Source organism: Calypte anna, chromosome 8, assembly GCF_003957555.1.
Source record: "Calypte anna isolate BGI_N300 chromosome 8, bCalAnn1_v1.p, whole genome shotgun sequence".
Lineage (NCBI taxonomy): Eukaryota > Metazoa > Chordata > Aves > Apodiformes > Trochilidae > Calypte > Calypte anna.
In genome coordinates, this window is record NC_044254.1 from 12,655,930 (window position 1) to 12,678,769 (window position 22,840).

Consider the following 22,840-nt stretch of genomic DNA (forward strand, 5'->3'; position numbering starts at 1 on the left):
GAGTTTGAGGTACAGCCTTGCCATAGCTTGACATTTCAGCAGAATAGCAGTTTATGAGATGCATAATTTTTCATCTGGGACTCAGCTGCCATTTTCATAGAAGCTTGCAGCTCATCGACTGACTGGAAATAGGGCAAAGGTTTACAGCATAGATCAAGGTCTACATCCTTCCCATAGCTATTTAAAAATAAGTATTATTCACCAGATAAGGTCAGAGAACTAAGCATATTTTTTCACTTTTAATATTTCTTAGCCAATATCTTTACCACAAAGAACGTGCTTTACCATTTCAGCACAGGTGCCGTTTCTAGTTGATTAAAATGATCATAATTGATTTCATTCAGAAAAAGATTAAATGAGTCCTGGAAAAAGAATGAAGCATGTGTCTTTACACACAGCATTTGAACAAAGCTGTGTTTTCTCCTCCTCTTACTTTGAAAAAAAGCTTATTGTGAGTTTGAAATGAATAGAAAGTCTTGAAGCATAATTGGTTTGTATTTTATTATTTTTATAGATTGAATTTAAATTCTTACATTCATGCACGTGTTCTTGGGAAACAAATGCAGTGTAGGTACGTCTAAGCGAGTGTTTAATTTAGAATTACACATCTCTGTGTGCTTCACTAACAGTTCACCATGTCACAGTCTCATATAGAACAATGGTAAAGTACATTGGATTAATTAAAGAAGCCTTGCAGAGAACTGAATTCTCAGTATGTCAAGATTTCAATTTTATGTTAAATATTTTCTAAAGGCCAGACCCTTAAATCTCAGGGGCTGTACCAAGCAGTGAGCTGTGAATTTAACCATAGGCTAACTGCTAATGATAAGGAAAAGAGTCCAAGTTGAGGCAGCTGTAATACAGTCATTGGATTAGGCTATCAATCACTCGGTTCCCTGAGGAACAGGCAAAGACGACAAAACAGTGAAAAGGGAAATTAGGAAGGGAGGGCATGACTGGAATGAGATTCTTCACCAAATGTATCTGTTAGTTGGATGAATCCCCCAAGCATCAGACAGAAATGTCCAGCAGTGCTCTCACACTAAAAGCCAAGTATTTGTTCCAAACTCCTAGAAAACCATCAAATCATTATTAACTGTTGCTGGCCTGTACAGGGTACAGAAAGGCAATCAGCTATTCTCATCTTTTAATGGTCTATAATTAGATTAATCTCTAAACAAGTGTTGTTGAACACTCTGAATTTACTGTTTACATCCAAGATCATATAGAATATGTACAGTTGAAATACTTAATTTCCCAGGTGAGCGGGTTTTTTTAATAGACAGATAAGCTATCAAGTCTTGCTGATGGCTACCAAAAGCAAATGTCAGAAAAAAGGTGATTCAGATAAAATAATAAAATCTACTAAGACATAATGTGGTAATAATCAGAGAGAATTACTGTGGCCCTAGCTTGCCTGTATGCACAGGTGAAAGGATGTGTGGTTGTAATCTGAGTGCAGGTAGATAAAAAGGGGAACAGGTTCATCTAATAATGGTAAGGATTAAGCCATTTAGAGTGCTTTTATGCTCTTATAGTTCATAATTTAGAGACTTAGTCTAATTAACAAAGAATGGAAATTAACAGAGAAAGAGAAAGTAAAGGAGAAGTCAAAGTGTGTTAAAGCAGGCTGGTGTAATTTAAATTGCATTTAAACTTGGTTCCAGTGTGAAGTCGCTCAGTAACAGAAAATTTCTCTTTCCAGTAATATCAGCAAGATTGACTCAGTGGGTTTTGTGTTTTTCAGAATGAGTTGATTGTCTTTCCATGTCTGTCAAGTCTAAGGGAGAAGTCATGTTTCTCTTCTGATGATTTCTTCAATGTTAAGCAAACACTGACAAAAAAAAATTCTCCCAATATTTTTGTGTCGTATCTTTTTGGAGATTATCATGTTGAAAACTGATATATATTTCTATCATAAAAAACTTACAACAATTCATTTTGGAGGTAATTTAAATATAACTGCTTTAAGTATATCATGAGTTATTTATTGAAAAATAATTGGCATTTAAGTACTTTTCAGTTTATTCTAACACAGGAATTAAAATACTATCAAGAATTTCAAATAGTCATTAATTAAAGTAATAAAAAACAAGACAACCCTGCTGAAGTCTGCTGCTGGGTTTGCTTTCCATTAAGTCTCAGTAGCTTACCCAGTTTGTTCTTGCTCACCTTTCTCCCCAGATAACCACAATTAAGTAAAAATGTCTTTTGACTTCCAGGTGCAATTTGAATGAGGGCTAGAGGCTGTGGTGGTGTGCAGTATAACTCTCCAGTCTTTCATGCAACTGAAAAGCTACTACTGCTCACCACAAAAGTGTCTCTAAACTGTGAGAACTGTGTGCCCAGTGGCTACTAAGTGACTGGGTAGAAGGGTCACTGGCTTGCCAACTGGTATCCCATAACCCTGCAACTTAGAGTTGAGCCTAACTTTTTGCTCTCAGAGCTTCAGGCAATGCAAAAGTACATTTTGTTAAGCATCAAAACAAACAAATAGAAAAACTACTTTTTATTTAACATTTGTGAGCATGGAGCTTCCTCATGTTCTTCCTTCTCCTGTGCTTGCAGAACAAACCAACTGACAACTGTCTTCTGCTCTCAGTCTGGGATACTGCCACTGCTGACAGTAAAGTGCAATTTCTGTATTGAGTGCTAGCTTCTTCATCTGGTTCAATAGCTTTGGTAGCTTCAATGGCCTGGGTATCTCAGAGGATGTTGAGGCCCCCATCATTCTTTTTACCAAGAAAAGACTGGATTGATGTACTGTAGAAATGGTCAGGAAGAAGTTTCACGGTTACATGAAACTGAGTTTGTTGAGGTTAATTCAGTTGCAGGAAATTTTGACAATCAGACACAGAGGTTTAGGGAAAAAAAGAAATTATCCTTGGAAGAGCTCTAAAGCAAGGGCATTGCTTTACATCCAGCAGCACCAAAAGAGCATACTTAAACAGTTACTGCTGCTGCCCTGCTTCCATGTAGGAGCAGGCCTTTAAAGTTCTACCACTGGTTAACTATGAGTTATGATGAACTCACCACAGTGAATACATCTTTATTCACTTAAATCCTAGTAACAGTCTGGATTTTTTACTGTCCTACTTCAATAGTGGATAAATCCTAATGCCAACTTTACACATAAAATACAAACCAGAAAATATAGCAGATTTGTTTAACTGGTTAGATCCTGGGTTTGTATTTGCATTATGTTATCCCTGGTGAGTTATTGCCAGAAGCATTTGTAATATTTCATAACCATCAAAACATGTTTTACCTTTCAGAAGAATGTAACTAATATATAATTGTCAACTAAGGGATCTGCTTTTTAATGTGCCTTTTCATGCAAGCATTGTAAAGAGTGAGCTGTACAGATTTCCTGATCACACAAAGGGTATGCCAACCCATCCTACAGAATCTTTTAGGAAACCTGCTTGGTTTTCAATTTGTCATCAATTTGCAGTTTCTAAATTGCCACGTAATTGCAACTGTCTTCCCTATGCACTGTATAACCATCTTTACTAAATCCTGCTTAAATCCCAAAAGACACCCATAGCCTGGGAGTGAGCCACCATTACTTGGGTTAAGTGAGCGCTGAATGAGAACTGTTGAGCTGTGTCCCACAGCTTCAGAAAGAGAAATCCATTGTTCAGCTGTGGCACATATATAGAGAGGGTGTATTTATTGACATGAGATCTTTCCATAAAAATGTGTGGTAGCATACCTGTCTCAGCACTGAGGTAAAGCTGATGGGGTGGAAAACTTTGGCTACTCAGACAAATCTTTTCATTGTAGATCCTGGTAAATACTGTGCATCAGGAGCACTTGCAGAAAATGTATTGCCAGACAATGCTTTTAAGAATTGGGATTTGAAGATTTCAGATCTCCATGGAGGATCTGGTGGCAATATATTTTTCCCAAGAAATTTCTTGAAATAGCCTGATGTGTCGTGCAATCTGGTTTATTGAAATAGTGAAGAGATTGCTCTCATCTTTGTTTTTCATAAAAACAAGTTAGCGCATCAGTTCTTGGAAGGTATCTAGAGAGAAGGTAAACCTTGTCAGAAGCAGGGAAGTAACCTAAGTCAGGAAGGGATTTTGTTCTGCATTGGGCTTGCACACACATTCTTTATAATGTCTTTATTTTTCTTTTATTTAAGGCTTATTATTTTACAGCTCTGAGAGCATCTCAACTTATTAAAATCAGGAGATGTGGGATGGTAATCGCATATTCAAAACTAAAAGCAGATTGTCACTCTTACTATCTCTTTTCCAAACATGAGCTTCTTCCAGGGCTGTCTCCAATGTCTTTTGCTATTTCTCTTTTTTTTTCATAAATAAGATAAATAAATAAGCCAAAGTTTTGCTGAGCAGAGAAGGCTCTCTTCCTGAGCTGCCATTACTACCAGGACGTCTCTGTGTCTGACAGCCCTTTTGAGCTCTCCCCAAAGAAGCCAAGGACTTGCTAAGATACAGCTGGTGATATGCACTCACTCTTGAGGATTCACAGGCAGCTGTGAGCAGACCTACTAGCTAGGTACAGCTGAGGATTATCCCACTGAACTTCAGGCATTTCCCTAGGAGACAGTTAGGCTTCTACCTCATCCCTGTAAGGAAACAGATATTTTCAGAGGTGGGTTTATTTCTTGCTCCATTGACTGCATCAGAAATCTGAAGTTACTGTATTCCTAATTTAGGTATCCCTACCAAATGCCTAAGACCTGGAATGTCCACATTTTGTGATGAACTTCTGATAATTAGGCAAATACATTACTTTTATTTCTGCTACAGGTTAGACTTTTGTTTTTTGAAAACAGATGTGTCCTATTTTAGCCCAGAATATCTTGTATTACAAGTATATCTTGTAATCTGATATCACAGGAGAAAATAATATCTATATGCTTGAATTTAAAATATCTTTCAAGCAGTTAATATAAAGCATCTGGTGTTTTCCTGTATTTTAAAAAGCCCTAATAACAGCATTGCAGTTCCCTAATACTGTTTCTCATATACTTGTTGCAGTAGGTATATAGCACACATCTTATTTAAAAACTCAAAACAAATTTCAGCAATTTAATCTTGGTGTTAGAAAAAGGATCGCAGTAGCTGCTTGTAGTATTTTGTATTTAAGCTAGTTTTTCTAGAGACTTGTGACACATTTCTGTGAGTTAACACAGCTCAAGTCTCTGGCTTGACACTGTAACCCAAGTCTGAAAACTTACCCAACACCATTTAATTTGGCTTTATAGGTGATACTATCCACTTAAATTAGGCATTTCTGCTGTGTTTTTAATACTGTAACTGTGAATTCATACTCAATTTGGATTCACAACACGAAGTTGCTTGTACATCTGTGTTTGATGACATCTTCAGTATTTCATTGTCTACAGAATAACAAATGACAGCATTACATCTTCATTACTTCAAAACAGAAGTAAACATCAAGAGTAAAATAATTTTAAAATCACATTTTTCTTTTACACCATGGAATACACTATGTCCACTAAATGCGAGTCTGGGAAAGCTGTTGATCAAAAGTTAAGCTTAGACATGTATTTGTTATGGGATGCAATTAAGGAGATTAATTGTTATTTGTGTTCTGTAAGTAAGAAGAAAAATCTGCATTTTTTTCCTAATTCTAAGTGTGCTGTGGTTATAATGCTTGTAGTTTACTTTTTGAAGTTCTGAATAACAAAATTAAGCCTATTTGGGCTTCTAGTGAATTTGGCATACACACTAAATAGATTACCAGATGTATTGTGCAACATATGGCATTGAACAGTCTTTGTGTGCTTCATAGTATTTTCTTAAATTACCAGCATTTGTTTTGATTCCAAAAATGCACTTGTCTCGACTCTCTAGTGCTTTGGTCTTAAATGCTGGCTTTTCAATGCAGAACAGATGTGTTAGAGTTTCACATGGAAAATTTATGCTTTTGTGAGTCTTCCTCTCTGAGATTTCCATACATAGCATTATGTCACCAATAGCTCATGTAAATGGGATCCCTTCATCTTCCTGTGTACGACAGTTGCTTAAAATAGCCTTTAGAATTTCTAATAATTCTGTGTGTCCTAGAAGAGCAAGGAAGCGACCCAGTTTTGCCCAAAGATACTGCCCCCAGAATGAAACAGTTCTTTCAGATATATTTTATTTTAGATTACAAAAATGGGAAGGAAGGAAAATGCTATTCCTTTATGGGTGAAAGCATCAGTCAACAACACTCCTGTATGTTTCTGTTAAAACCATATTCCCATGCTTTAGGCTGTGGTTTGAATAAGCGTAAAAATTCATCAATTAAAATGCACAGAATAAAGTGCCTAGGACATTAGTGTGTAGTTTATTTCTAAGAGGAGACTGCTTGAATTTATTTACAAAGCACACTTCTAAAACTGTGTCCTATAATTTGCCAACAGTTTTAGAGAAATGAGCAGTATGACATCCTGGGACAGGGGATGAGGGATTTGTGTCCAGGAGGACTGACTGCTCAGGTGGAATTTCTTTCTTCACACTCAGATTTCCTTTCACCCAGTGCCATATATTTCCCATATGTGTTTAGCAGTAGCAGCAGTGTTTGTTCTGATAAGTATTTTTAAAATCAACTAATGCTTTGTGGATACCCAGCTTCCTAATAATTGGCATTTACTTTGATCACTGAAGAGCAGTGAATGTAGTTCAGGAATTGTGGTGCTGCCATTTTTCTTCAGTGGAAGCCAAGGGGATGAGTAAGTACATAAGTTAAGTCCCTTATTCATCATCTGACCTGCCCCCATTGGATAACAGTTAAAATGAACTGGCAGAGCAAGGCACTGAATTCCCTCACATCCCCTGATGTTGCTCTGAATACATCAAATGAGTATTTACACTTATTAATATTGTGGGGGTTTTTTTAATTAATGCAGAAAGCAGAGTTATGATACAGGTGTATAATTTCATCTTGAAATCAGCACTGAGTTGCATGGCTGGTCACAAGCAGGACTGATAGAACCACAGTTTAATTACCCACTGTTGGCAATATATCCAGGGCTTGTATAGGCCTCAGATAGGTTTGTGCTTCCTTTATGACACAAATAGTTTCCACAGCATGGACATGGTATTATTTTGCTTTTCATGAGGGCATTAACTCTTCAGCTTGCTGTACACTGTCTTCTAAATCAATGGCATAGAACTTTCTGTAATTGTGGAAGCTGTTAAAAAGAAGGAACAGGAGAAAAACCTTCCTCTAAAAGTGGCATCCATGTGCAGACAAGGTATCATCTAAAGCCAAGGCAGAATCTCTCTGAAGGAGTGTGTGGGGGAGGTCCTTTTCTTTTATGGAAAAATAAATATTGTCATGTAAATTTTATTACAGAAATACCACAGGGTAAGAAACTAAATACTTAGAAACCTACATACCTAGTTATAAAACCGTTATTATAAGCAAGTTTTCTTGTGTAATTAGCACTGCATGTCTCTCATATAATATTTTAATGTCTACAGTGGTTATCAGCTGAATATTTCCATTATTACTATTTTATGAGCAACTTCTATTCTTGAAACTGATTGAAGCTTAGGAATAAAGCACTTCTGTTACATGTTGCAAACTTCTGAGGATCAGTCATAACTTACATCACCTTCAAAGGAGTGATGATACATCCTCTTTTTGGAACAAATTTTTCTTTTTCTAGAGAACTTTCATTGTTCTGTACACAATTCTGCGAGAAATTTTTTTAGTGTTCTATCTGCTAAAGTGACACTGGGGGAAGGTAGCTTTACAGGGAGAGAGATGTGTGAATATAGGCAACAAGTACTGTGCACCGGCTTGGCTCAAGGCAATGAATTCATTGCGGGTTGATGAAAATGTGGTCTCAATTTATTTTTGTCTGAGTGCAAAAGAGTCTTCTAGCAGGGTGTGCTGGTTCAAAGACTTCACTAACATGTCATTAGTTTAATTTGTGTGTTTGTGCTCTGTACTGACCAGCACATAGATCTGCAATTTCAAAGAAGAAAAAGCAGAGAAAAAGAAGAGAGAATCCCCCGCCAAGTGTTTATCTTCTTAAGGCCACACTGTCATGCTAAGGCTAGGCAATCTCTAATCATGCTTTGAGAGTTTTTCAGAGAAGGAAAGCTGTAAGAAAACATCACAGACAAGTTAGCAGTAAATATTACTCAGAAAGGACTTGTAGGTTGTGGCATTTTTGTTTATATTTTGTGCATTATTTAAATTTCTTCATTCTCATCGTGCCAGTCTCTTAAATAATGCTCTATGAAAGCATAGTGCCCTCTGCTCCCATGGGGACTATCAGAGAATGGGAGATTTTTGTGCTTCCCTTCCAAAAGAAGGCAAAAAACCCAGTGCTATCATGACATTGAGATATAATGTAAAGTCTGAGGTCAGTTTGTAGTAGCAAGTTCAGATGTTGACACTGATGTAAATGCACCAACACGGAGCTCCCAATGACTATATTTGTACTATAGATACCATCTAAACTTGGAAAGCTTCTGCTCCAAGTATCCTTCAGGTTCTGAATCATGATAAGTAAGGCAAGTCTAAGGAGCTGAAGAATCCTCCCAAGAAACTATTTTTAGTAGGACAGAGCAGGAATCCAGCTATTCTCTTCTAACTTGTAATTTGATCACCAGATTATAACTGATCCTGAAGAAATCACATCTCTTCCAGCCTTCAATGTGAACAGTTCTAGGTTTTGGACTTGTTTACATGAGCCTCTTGTGTCTGCCAGATACCTTTGTGTCAAACTTCAAAACTGGAAAGTGAAATTGTCAAAATCCCTCATACTTTGCTTCTTGCCTGTTACCCTGGAAGCATCAGCTTGCTTGCCAAATATCTAAACAGACTGGTATGGCTGTTCTTTCTAAATGGTTATACAGCCCACCATCTTACAGACACATGCAGATCATCACGAACAGTTAAGGTAGGTAGTTTCCATTTATTACTGGGAGGGAAAAAACCTGTCAATTAACTTCCTACTCATCATATGACAAGCAGGTGAGTAAGGCTGTGTGTTTCAACTACCTTAGCTATAGCTATCAGTTCTCTTGGTTGTGTGAGTCTTGAGAAATGGGAAGTGTTGAAATAAATGGCTATGATACACAAAGTGTTGAAATAAACATTTATTTTAACACATTCTATATGATGAGCCATTTATTTTAACACTTTTCATTTGAAGCAGTGAAGTAACAGGTTTGATCAGAGGACGTGTCATCCACTGTTTTATGTACATGTGAATTTGGAATTATATCTACTGAGTATGCATGTATATATATATACTCAAGCAGATTATATGGGTATGTAATAATATGGTAGATGTTCATATAAACACACAAAAAACTGCACAGGTAAATAGTGTTTTCTGCTGAAATTGTCATTTGTTTACCACAATTTTTGTGTCAATGCCACTGTATTTTTATTATATTTTATGTAACTAGGCATATCTCTAAATACATAAAATTGTTTGTTACTAGATAGTAGCAACTGTATATTATAGATAAAGCAGAGAGACAAAATAAAATAGATAAACCTCAAAATAGGATAAGAGTGATCCTCAGTTATGTAAAGGAGAAAGAAATAACTTCATCGGAGCTTTCTAGATATCTAGGTCTGGGTTTTTTAGTTTGCTGTACTTTCATAAGATCTGCTTCCCTTTCTGTAATGGACTTCTTACACAAGTGGTTATTATACAGTACAAAGTATGCTTCAGGTTTTGTAAATAACCTGAAAAGTTGTTGTACTGTATTTTTCAATCATGTTTTTGTTTTTAAACACTCTGTAGGATCCTCAGCGCCCTGCTCAGCAGCCCATCACCACCCTTCCAGTTTGTTCTTTGATAAAGTGAATTGCTTCTGTATGGTTGGAATTACACATTCACTGAAGTACAGGCACAGACTCATAGACATGCATGCACATTCCCCTTTCTCTCATCAGGGTCATGTTGACCATGGTAGTAGCTGTTATTAAGAGGTTAAAACCAGATCAAACAAAGGTCATGCTGCCTTTGAGGCTGACAGAGGCAAAGCTGCCTTTGAACAAATCTGTAAGCTTCTGGGTAAATAGTCACAAACACTTCTACTAGACTTTAACACATTATCTCTGCACTGAAATAAATGGGCAGCAGGACCTACCCTGTGTTAGAGGAGCTCTTGCATCTTTCAGGGGGAATGATTGCCCGGCAGAACTGGACAGAAACACATTTATCCCTCTGTGATGGCTGCAGCAGTCTTGTCTGGTAATGGTAGACAGGATTTCTTATACTGGCTGTCCCTTGGCTTTTATGCTGCTCTAATCCACATTTTTTCCTTCTTTTATGTTGGAAGCCTACCTCATTTATTAGCACTACTTTTATTATGTTATCTTTGCTGTTGTATAGTTACTTTTATTTTATTAGTCCTACCACTCTCTCAGTAAAGGGCAGGTTTAGTTCTGGAAAACTAAAGTTCAGGAAAAAAGAAAGAACATGCCAAGCCAGCCAAAGAACGTCTAAAGCTCGGTGTGAGACTATTTCCAGCCTCAAGTCAAACTAAAGTAGGAAGCATGAATAAAAATAAAAGCTGAACATCTGATATGTTGCAACAGAAAATGCTTCAATAGGTTTCCTTCAGATCACCAGAAGTTTTAAGTGGTTCTGTAGTTTTCAGTGACAGAATGCCTTCGTTAGAAAATATTTAACCAGCTATTGCAGCAGTCACGGAACAGTTTATATCTTTCCTCTTGATTTTTCCTACTGAAGTTCAGTATGAGTGAAAATTCTCCCAGGTCTTCCTGGTTAAATAATTTTCACAGATAAGAAAAATTTACTTTTCCCCTCTCTCATTCTCTGATTCTAACCTTTTTAATTGAGAGAAGTCTCTGGTGACTGCTAAACATTTATTGAATGAGAACTCTGGTGACTTTATGAACTTTCAGCTGAAAGAGCATAAATAACCATTAGTATCAATTTAAAAATGTTAAAAAGAAATCCTAAAAAGGATATTGATTTTCCTCTGTGCTTATGATAGTTTTGTCAATTTTTTGTATTTGGGTACAATTCCTTTTTAAAGGAATCATGAAGCAAAATTATTACTCTTTTTTTCCACACAGAGATTGGACTCGAACAAGTAGTTATTCCAAAAAATTAAATGACAAGGAATGCAATAATACTTATCAGAGAAAATATTAAAATATTATCAGTTTATCAAGCCATAAATATCATTGATAGTCACCATATGCCAACAAAAATGAGTAGAATGCAGGCAATTGATACAGTTTTGAGAGCCAGCAATAACAGAATGAGAAGAAATTATTTTGAAACTGTAGAATCATTAACTTTTTTCTCAAGTCTGGGGTAAAGTCCTCACTTCATTGCAGAACCTTTGCCATCAATTTGGTAGTGTTTGCGCATTACCCTTCACAAATTATCAATAAAATGAAAGGTAGCTGTTACCTTGAAGATGTAGGGTAACTCTAGTAGAGACATCCTATGAAATGAATATTCCCTTGAATGCTCCATTTTGTAAAAGAGTAATTAAAAGTTTTGAATAGAAATAGGCAGAGCCTGAGTAAATAGTACGTCACTGTTAGTTGTTTTGGCAAATGGCTAATAATGTGTGAGGAGGAATGGACTGAAGGAATGGCAAGGATGCAAAATAGATGGGGAGCAGTGAAGTCTTGTCTGAATCCTGGGAAGTGCAGTGTTGGGCTGTGCAACATTATAGCTGTGGCAAGGTCCATCTTGAACTTGCTCTTTGGGCACCTTCAATGTGTTTTAGTGTGCTGAATATTGTGTCCTCCATTTGGGGGCTTCATAACCGTTGTGGATAGTCTTTTTATCTATTCGTTGGGTGTTCTTCTGCATATAAATGCATTCTCTGGCCATTTTGAAGGATGTGGCTGCTACACTGTTTCATTAAACTGTCACTTTATCGAGTAATTGTTTAAACATAATGCCATAGCACTATCAAAAGGAAAGGTGAACTAATGGCATTTGCAAATGTCAAGGATTATCTTAACACTTTTATTATAGTTTATAAAAAGTAGGTTCAGGGCATTCCATGGCAATTATTTCCACAGAAATTGGTTATTTAAATAAATTGCTAATTATCTGGATATGACAGTATTGAAAACCTTGCTAATGAGTTATTTGATAAGTGTAGCTTATGGTGGCCACCTACAGGTGGGAGAGAGAAAGAACATATAGAATAATTGCAGTCAGAAGGAACGCAATGAAAATAGGTTATGTATAACATGCACGTTTCCAGGGACTGTTTGCAAATGCAGATGATAGATAGATATATAAAGATCTTTGATCGACAGTATGAGGAAGCATATATTGCTATGCAGAAAATGTCTTAACAAAGAATTATGTTTCTGTGGTTTTTTTCCTATCCCCGGACTTCCTTATCTAATTACTTACCACAGCATTGAATTGATCATCTACAATGCCTGAACTTTCCAAGACCAATTCCCTTGTGTAATGCTTTTTCACCTGTGTCTGGTGTTGGTTGTCATTGCCTTCTTTTGTCATTAGCTTTATTAATTTTAACAGCCAGAAACATAACAATGTCAGCTCTCTTCCAAGAATCTATTTACAAAGGGGATGAGACAGATATTTCTTACAGTTTGGGATTTATTTTTTTTTTTAAGCATCACTGATTTTATCAGTAATTGATGAATAAAAAGATGTATGAGCTAATTTTTCTTTGTAAAATTTGTGTTTAAATATCTGAAGTTTAAACGTGATATTAAATTTGTAAAGAATAACTTCAATATAATATAATAAATATAATATAATATAATATAATATAATATAATATAATATAATATATTTTTTAAAATAATTTTACTTGAAAATTCACAGACTGGGGAGAATTATGGTCCAAATTTATTTTTATTCCAACTAGTAACGATAGATACAAAAATTTGCTTTTAAGTCATCTACTAACTGAAGGTCTGAGAGTTTTCTTTCCTTTTAAAGTTGTTTGTATTGTTGACAGAGACTTTGATAAAGACCATTCAGACTGTTTCATGATTCAGGCTCACTATTATTGCACTGAATTGAATCCCCTAAGTTCTGATAGCTGCTTTTTCATGGACTTGGATCATCTTTACTTAAGAGCCTGTCTAAAGCTGCTGCAAGTATGTGTTAAAGACTTTGAACTGCTGCATTACGCTTGAAGTGAAAATGTAGTCCAGTATTCAAGACTTCTGCATCTGTTTTTCTTCCCATTGGTGGGACATTGAAATCAACAAGATCTGAATTGTTTCTACTGAGAACTTCCAAAGATATGTGGTTGCTTGAAGCTTAATGCCAGGCTTCTCCTTGAGGAAGGCATTAAGTTGGGCTCTCAAGCCTCAGACCAGTGAACATTTTTGGTGCTTGTAGGATGGAGTCCTCAGGGAAATCCAAAGTCTAATGAAGTCATGATAAAACATGTCTCTTCTGACACTGGTATATGTTGGGTTTTTTTAAAAAAATAAACACTCAAATAAGTAGGTACAGTACTTTACATCAGTTTATCACCATTCTGGTATCCTTGGAGGACAAGGAATCTCTGCTTACCTGCAGAGGGAGGTGCATTTGTTTGATATATGTTTGGCATCTCCTTCATGTTGCATCCTCTGAGACTGCATCCTCTGAAAGTCATGAAAAATCTGACTTTTATTAAAAACAAAAAAACAAAGAAACCACTGTGATTTAAAGAAAGTTCAAGGACTTTTGCATCATATATTATTTCATTGTTTCTTTATATAATAGCAAATATTTGTTCCATAGTTAACGAGGGACTTGAAAGAGTAGTTTTCAACATAGAGTAGCATGTCCTCTCCACCATATATTGCTCTATCTGTCTTTCACTTTCAAATCTCACTTCCCTGACTGAAGTCTGGATAAATGGGTTTCTTAATTAAATTTTATTATTTTATATCAAGGTAAATGATAACCACGCCAAGCATCTTGTAGCAGCTGTAATGCTACTATCAAGAGATTATCAAATCAGCAGTTTCCCCATCTATGTGTTCTTAACTAGTGGAATTACAGGTCCCAACATGTCAAAGACATGGTGGATGTTTATATTTTACCATGTGAGCTGTCTTTAAAATGCATGATGGATTTGGACCTTAGCTTCTTAAATGCCATTGAATTTATCGGACAACATTCTGAAGATTTCCACTAGTACTTACAGCTCTTTTAAATTTCAGTATTAAATGTCCTTTATTTCAACCTTTTAAAAACTCCTTCTCCACAGATCTCTGTAATGGAGTTTATTACCTTCTTGTGGTACTCAAATGAAAATGCAAGAAAATAGAAACTCTAGGTCGAATTCACTGGTTTGCTTTTTTTTTTGCTTTTTTGCTTTTTTTTTGCTTTTTTTGGCTTTTTTTTTTTTTTTTTTTTTTTTTTTTTTTTTAATAGCCTGGCATCACTGTTATTTGAATTCATGCTTTATTTTAGGTTTTAATCTGGACAGTTGTTTCACCATTTTATTGTATAGTAGGATCCCTATCACAAGAAAATATAGTTGTATTCTAGTTCAGCAGCTTTATTACAGAAGAGGAAGCTTCTGTAATAAGCTTTGTGTTGATCAAGAAATTCATAGGATAATGGCTGATGTGCTTGTTCTGTATTCCGTAAGCTAAAGAAAAAAAATGCTGGGATGAATGCTGACAGTGTGGTCGTTCCTCTGGTTGTCATTAGAGTCATTTATTTACTCTCATCAGAAGCAGTCCTGAAATGTTTTTAAATTCATTTGGGTGAATTATAGATGAATGGAATACTTTTGCAACTGTACTGATTTATCACTAATTTTCTATTCACCAAGTGTAAGTAATAACTCGTATTATGAATATCAAGTGCAGCTAGTACTAAAAAATATCTGTGTTCCATAATAAGTTGTAAATCTCATTGCCATCTCTGATAGACTTATCAAATCATATGCTTGATGTCTTTGGGCTGAATGAAGGCCTTTCTGATTACCTATTGTTCTGAAACCCAGGTAAACTGTCATTATCTCCTTTGCTCTACTGACCATTGTGCAGAGACAGGCATTTAGGTGAGAAAGTGGCTAATTTAATCAGATTGAAGAAAGGAACAGTATATTCTGGAAATATTTTCTTGTGGAATCTTTTCTACAAGATATCATTAATGTCAAGGGTCTATAAGGCTTAAAACCTGACTGAAGGCAAGCTCTCTGAGATACATTGGGGTTAAAAGAATATAAACCTTCCTGCCTCAAGTCAGATGCCAGATTTTAACTGATGCAGATTGGAAAGAAATTTCCCTCTAACCATCTGATGTCTGAGTTACCAGCATCTGTATGCTTTCACTTTGCTAAAAAGTAACTCCCTCATCACACTGAGATTCTGGAGCAGCTCTGTCAGTACCTGAAAGCAATATAGCAAGTCTGATGATTATCTGTACCCTCCATTTCAAACACTGAACTTTTGCAGAATTTCATGAGTCTGTGTTTTTTATTAGGTTATGTGCAATAGTTTTGTCTGTAGAGTGTATGTCTTTGCATGGATACCCTCCAAAAGGCTTTATAAATAAATCCGTGAGAGCAAACAGCATGGTTACATTTATTTTATTTTTTTCCCATCTCAAATCTTTCCCTGAGACTGGACCATCAATTCTGTTGTAATATTTGCTCTTTGGACACTAGCAGACATCCTTTTTCAGAAAATCATTCTGTTCCTTCCAAACATGTTATAATCAGTCTAACTTGAATGATGGCAAATTGCCATTAGAGTCCTGTGGAAAGTTCCTCTCTAGCTCTGGCTCCTTTCTGTCATCTATTCTGGTGTGACCTTAGATTCTTTAAAGCAGTTTTTACAATATTTCTGAATTTTGTGAACTAGGCTCTGGTTTTCATCAAAATACACAAATAGTGCATCTGGTATTAGGCTCTCCATTTATGCAAATGTTTAAAAAGTTTATATGCTAAAAACATTATATATCAGTGTAATCTCGTTACACTAGCAAGAAGTATTTCTGTAAAGTCTGTTAGCAGTCCTGATTGGAAACATAGGCATGGGAGAACATTTGGTGTGTCTGGCAAGTGGACAAGTCTGTCTGATCAGATAGTGAGTCTTGCTTTTTGCTTAGGTGCAGATATCAGCAACTGAAGGAGGAGGTTTTGTACTGAGTATGTAATGAGACAGTGTCTGTCCTGTGGCAGCAGCAGTTGTCATTGCCTGAGAAGATAATTTTGTGCTGAATCCAGAGCAGGTGTCAATAGAGACTTCTTAGCTGAGCTTTTGGTGTGAATGTGTTTAATACTGGTGGGCCAGGGTGCCCTGTGAATTCAGTGTCAGGGTTACAGTGATGGGCAGTGCTGTGTTGCAAAAGGCAATGTGAGCTGAAGACAGTATTTTTCATGGTTAAGACAAACCAAATTTCAGTTTTCTGTAATGGAAAATTACATTGAAAAAACAGCTTCTTGTCAAAGTGACAGTGCAGCTGTCCTATTTAAAGCAAAACATGACAGGTTTTGTGACCTAAACTTGTGTGGGATCATTCCTCTTATTGACCCTTCCATCTAGTCCAGGAACATTTTACCTGATACACAAGCAAAACCCTTTCTAGAGCCAGCACAATGTATTGAGACTTTAATCATAGTTCTTCTAAATATAGCAGCTTGCATTTTCACTCAACATCCAAATGAGAATGCAAGCTCCAATCTTGGAGATACAACCATAAATGAATATACTTTATTCTTCTGAGCTTCTGACAATTGTGTTAATAGTTAAAAGCAGCTTAGTTAAAGGATTATCTGAATCTACAAACATTTGAAGGGGAAACCTTAAATTTATGAAATGTCATGAGCAGTACAAAGGCACATTTAAACGAATTTTAGTGTAGACATATTTAAATGAGTTTTTCCTTCTTACTTGAACAACATCTGTATTCAAAAAACCAACTTAATTGTTTATGTAGAAACAAATCTCTGTCTACATTGTATGGTAAAATACTTTCTGTCTTAGACATGGTTAGTCTTACTTATGAACATCAGATAAAATGTTCAAGCCAGATTTGTAATTTTTGTCCAAATATTCCTGCGATTTTTTTCATTTCATCCAAATTCATGATACTTTACAAATACTGATATTACTTAAACCCCACTTGGTGTCAATTTGTAAATGAAAGTGACCTCTGCATCTCAGAATCAGATCTTATTTCCTGATGTTTTTATCATGAGGCTTCTGCAAATTATGTCAGGGTGTGGTATGATGTTACTAACAAAATGTTCTGGTTTTCTGTAGGAAATGCTATTAGGCCCATCGCCCTCCGTGCAGTGTCTGCCATAGCTCGTGCTCTCCCAGGATTTCCCATTTTAGCAACTGGAGGCATTGATTCTGCTGAAAGTGGGCTCCAGTTTCTGCACAGTGGGGCTTCTGTTTTGCAGGTATGTTTTTTTCCTTGAAACATTAAAATTAAAATATCTGAAAGTAAAACCATGTCTTTCTTGCAAACACCACGGTAGGGGAGGGTTTATACACTGAATTTTCATGGTTTTAGCTTCATGCTTTTTCCTAAGACATTCATTTCAGATGGAGGAGGAGTTGTAAAAGACTTTGGGTTTCACAATACCAATCTGGGAGAAGGCTAGCCATGAGTATGTTATCACTTTTTCCCTCTGACAGGATATAAACTCTGAACATATCCCTCTTGTCATACAAACAAGGTTGACACAGAGTTAAGCTTCAGCTATCAGATCTTCCTTTAAGTCAGTTTTTGTCTCCTGCAAAGAACCTTTTCAAGGGGAGAGAAGTTTCAAAGAGTATCACTTTGGTCCCACTGGGAGTAACTTTTCTATCCTGGCATCTGTATCTCTGATGTTTCCTGAAACAGGAGGTTCAGAGCTGTACCTCGTGTTTATGGTGCCGACATTGCAGCCCATTGCATTGGAGTCAGGTGTTGGACTTTGTGCAGTAGTTGTGGCTGTTTGCATTGCCTGATGGGTTTTATTGAGGTCCTGGCCAGACTGGCATGGTTAATTAGGTCCTGTTACAGAAGAAAACCTTGTGGACTGTTTTTGTGGGCTCCAGGAAACTGGCTGGAAAATCAGCCCTTTACCCACTCCACTAGGCACGACAGGGCACCATTGCAGCATTGCAGAATGTATGCTAAGGGGCAGGTGATGGTTACATAATATTATTCCTGTATATATTGTTACATTTGGGTAGGAACTCTTCCCCTTTTTCTGTAGTTCTAGTTCTAGTCAACAGCATCTGTGGATATTGGCTTTGTGCCACTCCATGGGCTTGATGGAGTGGTGGAGTGGTTTCATTCCACAAATCACTTTGACATTGAAATAAGATTCAGTGGGACCATCCTTTCTGCACATCCATAGTGACTGCTTAGATTAGTAATTTTTTTACTATGTTTTAGAAAAAAAAATAGGCCAACTTAATGTTTTAATGTTGTTTGTTTTTTTTTTTAATTCACCAAAGTGATTATTTTTGGAATGTGAAATAGAAAGCTACTGATTTTTTATAGACTTAATATGGTCTTTGGATTTATGAATACTTTTTTTTTTTCATTTTTAGTTTCTCTTAGAATGCTTCAAATTCTTTTGCTGTGGAGAGGCAGAAGATCACTACACAATGGTCTGAGAGCTTCTTCCATATAAATGCTAAGTAACAGAACAGATTATAGAGCAGCATTTGTCTACAAAAAACCCAGAGTTGGCAAGAGAATGTTTTCATACTATAGATGCATTCCCTTTATTACTGCTAATAGAGCTGCCATTTTGATGGCTTTGTCTGTAACAATGTTACATGATCTGAAAAGCAGAGTGGAATGATTTTCTGTTCTGTATCTGCTGTATCTGTGTCTTGATTAAGGTATATTAATGTCATTTATGCAGTTTTCCTTTAATAGACTGTAGCTGTTCGTTATTTTGTTACTTCTTTTCTTTTTTGCTTGTTTGCCCCAATGGTAATGGAAACTTCTGAAATAGAATTTAATGAAGACATCCCAGACAGTGGCCAAGAGAAAGAATATTTGATTTACAAAAACATTAATTAGTATTTTCTCTTTAGTCATAATTAAGTTCTCTGGAACTGACTACCAGAAATTACTTGGATCTATACTGGTCTTCTGCCTTTTACAGAACAATTTCTCTTTTCAACAGATTTTTTTTCCAGTCACAAAACTCTTTGCTTCTTTCTTAGACTTCTTCAATTTAACTTAAATCTTACCTCTAGTACTGATTTTAAACTCCTCTGGATCAAACCTATCCACTTAGTGGCCTATTTCTGTTTAACCAAAGTGGAGAATTCATTTAAACTAAGCTGAGATAAATGGATTCTAAAGCCACTGTATAGGCAAGGATCTGAACTACTTCAATTACATTTATTTAAAAATAAGCCTATATTAAACTTCATGCAAGCCTGTGAATACGTACCATGTTCATACTGGCAAAGTCAAATGGAAGGGAGAAGGAAACAAGTAATCTCTACAGACAGTCTTTCAAGAAATACACTTAGGACTACACTGAAATCCTTATATATGCTGCTTAAGTAAGATACATTGTGATAGACAGAGAGAGGCAGCCTGATCTTCACAGGTCATCTTTGGAACCTAATTAGGATTATGAGAATCATTGCCATTGCTTTCCTGCCTAACAGGGTCATACAAACAGCCAGCTAATATATCTTCCCCTGAATCCCAGTCTCTCACATGCTTGTTATCAAATGCACAAGGCATTCCTTCTTCAACAGTCAACATTCTGTTTCTTATCGCAGGTTGTGCTTTCTCAGTACCAAAATACAGAGAAAGTACAGAATTTCAAGATACAGTCTTCCAATGCATGGACTCATTGCAAAAAGACCCCACTTTTTTTTTTGATTTTGCACTGAAAATGCTGAAATTTTTCAATCATGCTTCAGTTGATTCCATATTACTAAACATTTTGTAACATGCACAAATTCATCAGTACCTTTTCAGTACAGACATGAAATTAAAAAAAGAAATAACAACTTTATGGAGACAATCCTGCTCTCAGTGCATACCAAAATCTCCATAAATGTCTAGCTGCATCTTTCTGAGGTACAGTGTACTACAGGTTTCCAGTGAAGCTGGAATAAAGTTGTTTGGTTTTTTGGTTTTTGTTTGTTTTTTTTTTCTTTTTAATTTAAAATTAGCTTTTTCAGAGCCCAAATTTATCAAAATAAGATGTATATAAGGTTTTTTGTGTCATTTCTTCATTATGTATGTGATTTACCATGTCACATTGATGGTTTGTTAGATTTTTGCAAGGCTTTGAAAGACACATAGATTTCTCAAAGTCATCTCACTGTAGGAAATTAGAAATTGAGACAATTATAGAAAATGCCAATGGAAAGGATAAATGCATTATGGAAAAAACATTAAAGGCATAAAAAATATTAAAGTAAAAATCACTTCACAGTAGCCTGTATGATTCAATTGTAGATCAATATTGTGTAGTTAATGCATTAGCGGTAGAGCATTAATTTGCAATTACCGCAGGTGATCTGATCCTCTGTGTTCTGTCCATTGACATAAATGACCTTTTGTTGAAAGAGACTCCGTAGTCATTATTTCTAGCAGATGTAATAAAAAGAAAGGTAGAACAAAGGGGCACTTTCTGAAGCATACTTGTTTCATGGTAGTCTCTTCACATTATATTCTGGTATGGAATACTTTTGTTAATCTTGGTAGTTATTACAAGAAAGTGGGTTCCTTTTAAAAAAAAAAATTCATACAAAGTATGGACATCCCATTTTGTTCCAATATGGATTGGTCTATGTGGCAACGATTTAAAATACCCCCATATAATGCTGCTTCCCATTAGGGCAGCCTGTAGCTTTGCCCCAAGCCCTGTGTCAGACCCAGCTTCACCTATCTCTGTCTTCCATTTGCCCTAAACAGGAGGATGTAGTACCTTGCAGTCCTGTTGTTATAACCACCATCTCTCAGGCAAGGGAATAAGGTGGGATACATCCCACCTATGAGATAGAATCACAGAATGATAGAATCATAGAATTGGCTGGATTGGAAGGGACCTCAGAGATCGTCAAGTCCAACACTTGATCCACTACCGCTGCAGTTAGTAGACCATGGCACTGAGTGCCACATCCAGTCTCTTTTTAAATATCTCCAGGGACGGAGAATCCACTACTTCCCTGGGCAGCCCATTCCAATGTCTGATCACCCTCTCGGTAAAGAAATTCTTTCTGATGTCCAAACTAAACCTCCCCCGGCACAACTTGAGACCGTGCCCTCTTGTCTTGCTGAGAGTTGCCTGGGAAAAGAGACTGACCCCCACCTGGCTACACCCTACTGCCAGCCTACAGCACCTGCCATGGTGCTGGATCTTCCCTGTGCCCTTCTGTCCTGCCTCATACCAGTTGTGTTTGAGGCCTCAGGGACCTGAGGAGGAACAAAGCCATTCATGAAGTATGACAGTCCATGATAGGAAAGCAATAACAATGTAATTTTTTTGCTCAGCAAGATATAATCTCCCTGCAACACAGAACACTGTTGTGTTTAAAAGACTACTTGTGGGTTTTGTAACATTTTCAAGGAGCACGTTTGTTGGTACTTCTCTGGAGACAGAGTCACTAGGGATTCAGTTCAGTTTGATTATTACTTTTCTTCAGCAGGCTTTTTACTGAAGTATTTAGCTGAGGGATTTTTATAACATCGGGATGGCCCTTTGTGTGTGAATAAACAAGCTTTTCCATCACAAAATAGTGAGACTTGAACTGTGAGAGAGCATTGGTTTTGTATTTGTACAAATATGAAATCCTGAGAGGAACAGGTATAAAATGTGTATACATTTATGCTATGGTATAAATAAATGGGTATACATGGGTATAAAATGCCCTGGGTATCAGAATGCAGAGGCAAGGCTCTGAAAATATAATCACTGAAATGACAGGAAAAAAATATAATTTCATAAAAATCATGTGATCTCCACCCCAATGAAGTAAATGACTGCTGTAATCATTCATCATATTTTTCCCATTTTATTATGTTTTAAATTTTCATTAAGGTCCCTGATGCAATTTATCTCTTATGTTTTCATATGTCTACTGAATTGCAAAGTAGAGACCTGGTCCTCCATGCACTTAATTGGTGTTCCTTTAAGCCCATTTCAGGGTCTGTTAAAGTCACTGAAGTCACTGATATTTGAGTTAAGTGAAGACTAAATAAGGCCAAACAGTTCTCATTTAGGAATTACTGTTTATGCCACTTAACGGCATGGAGAGTGAAAAACTAAAAGACATTGAAATCCTGGGATGAACAGCAGGGCAGTGACAGAGTAAGCCCTTTGTTTTGTGGTTGCAGGTTAAGTTTACACTGATGACACTTGAAAAAAATGTATTTTTTCTTGCAATGAATAGCAATGATTTTGAATGCAGAAGAACAGCTCAGTCTTTTTTTGTGTCTAACCTCAGCTCTGTGCAAGGAGAAGTGGGTGCTGGGTGTATACAAGTCTTAAACAACGACAGAGTGCCATTGGGTGTTGCAGAGCAGGTTTCTCTTGCCTGGCCTGGCCAAATCCTTCTTCTGCCCCCGTCCCATCCTTACACCATCAGATGGAGGGAACAGAGGCAGAAGGCTTTGCTTTGTGCCAGGCAGAGAGTGCTCCAGAGCTGCATAAGCCTACGAATAGGCACACTTTGGCATCAGCTGAACACAATGAAGTTTCTGATGCAGGCTGTCATTTGAGGTACAACAAAACCTTTCTGTACAAAGCTATCCATGATATAGAGAAGATAAAATGTGGGGGCTAATTCTTCTCTTGCCAATTAAATTGATGAGTGCAGAATAGATTGCTGGGCACAGTGGCAGGCCATCAAATTGATTCAAGGGATGGCTCTTTACATCCACCAGCAATTTTAAGGAAAAAAG

The 22,840-nt window shown here is 36.6% G+C and overlaps 1 protein-coding gene across 1 annotated transcript in view; it reads left to right on the plus strand.

Annotated features, from left to right (window-relative positions):
* Positions 1 to 22,840, plus strand: part of DPYD (dihydropyrimidine dehydrogenase) — a 340,069-nt gene that overhangs the window by 259,673 nt on the left and 57,556 nt on the right. Inside the window, exon 19 of the mRNA XM_030455551.1 lies at positions 17,218 to 17,360. Within this exon, the coding sequence (XP_030311411.1) occupies positions 17,218 to 17,360 (143 nt within the window). The remainder of the gene's footprint in view (positions 1 to 17,217; positions 17,361 to 22,840) is intronic.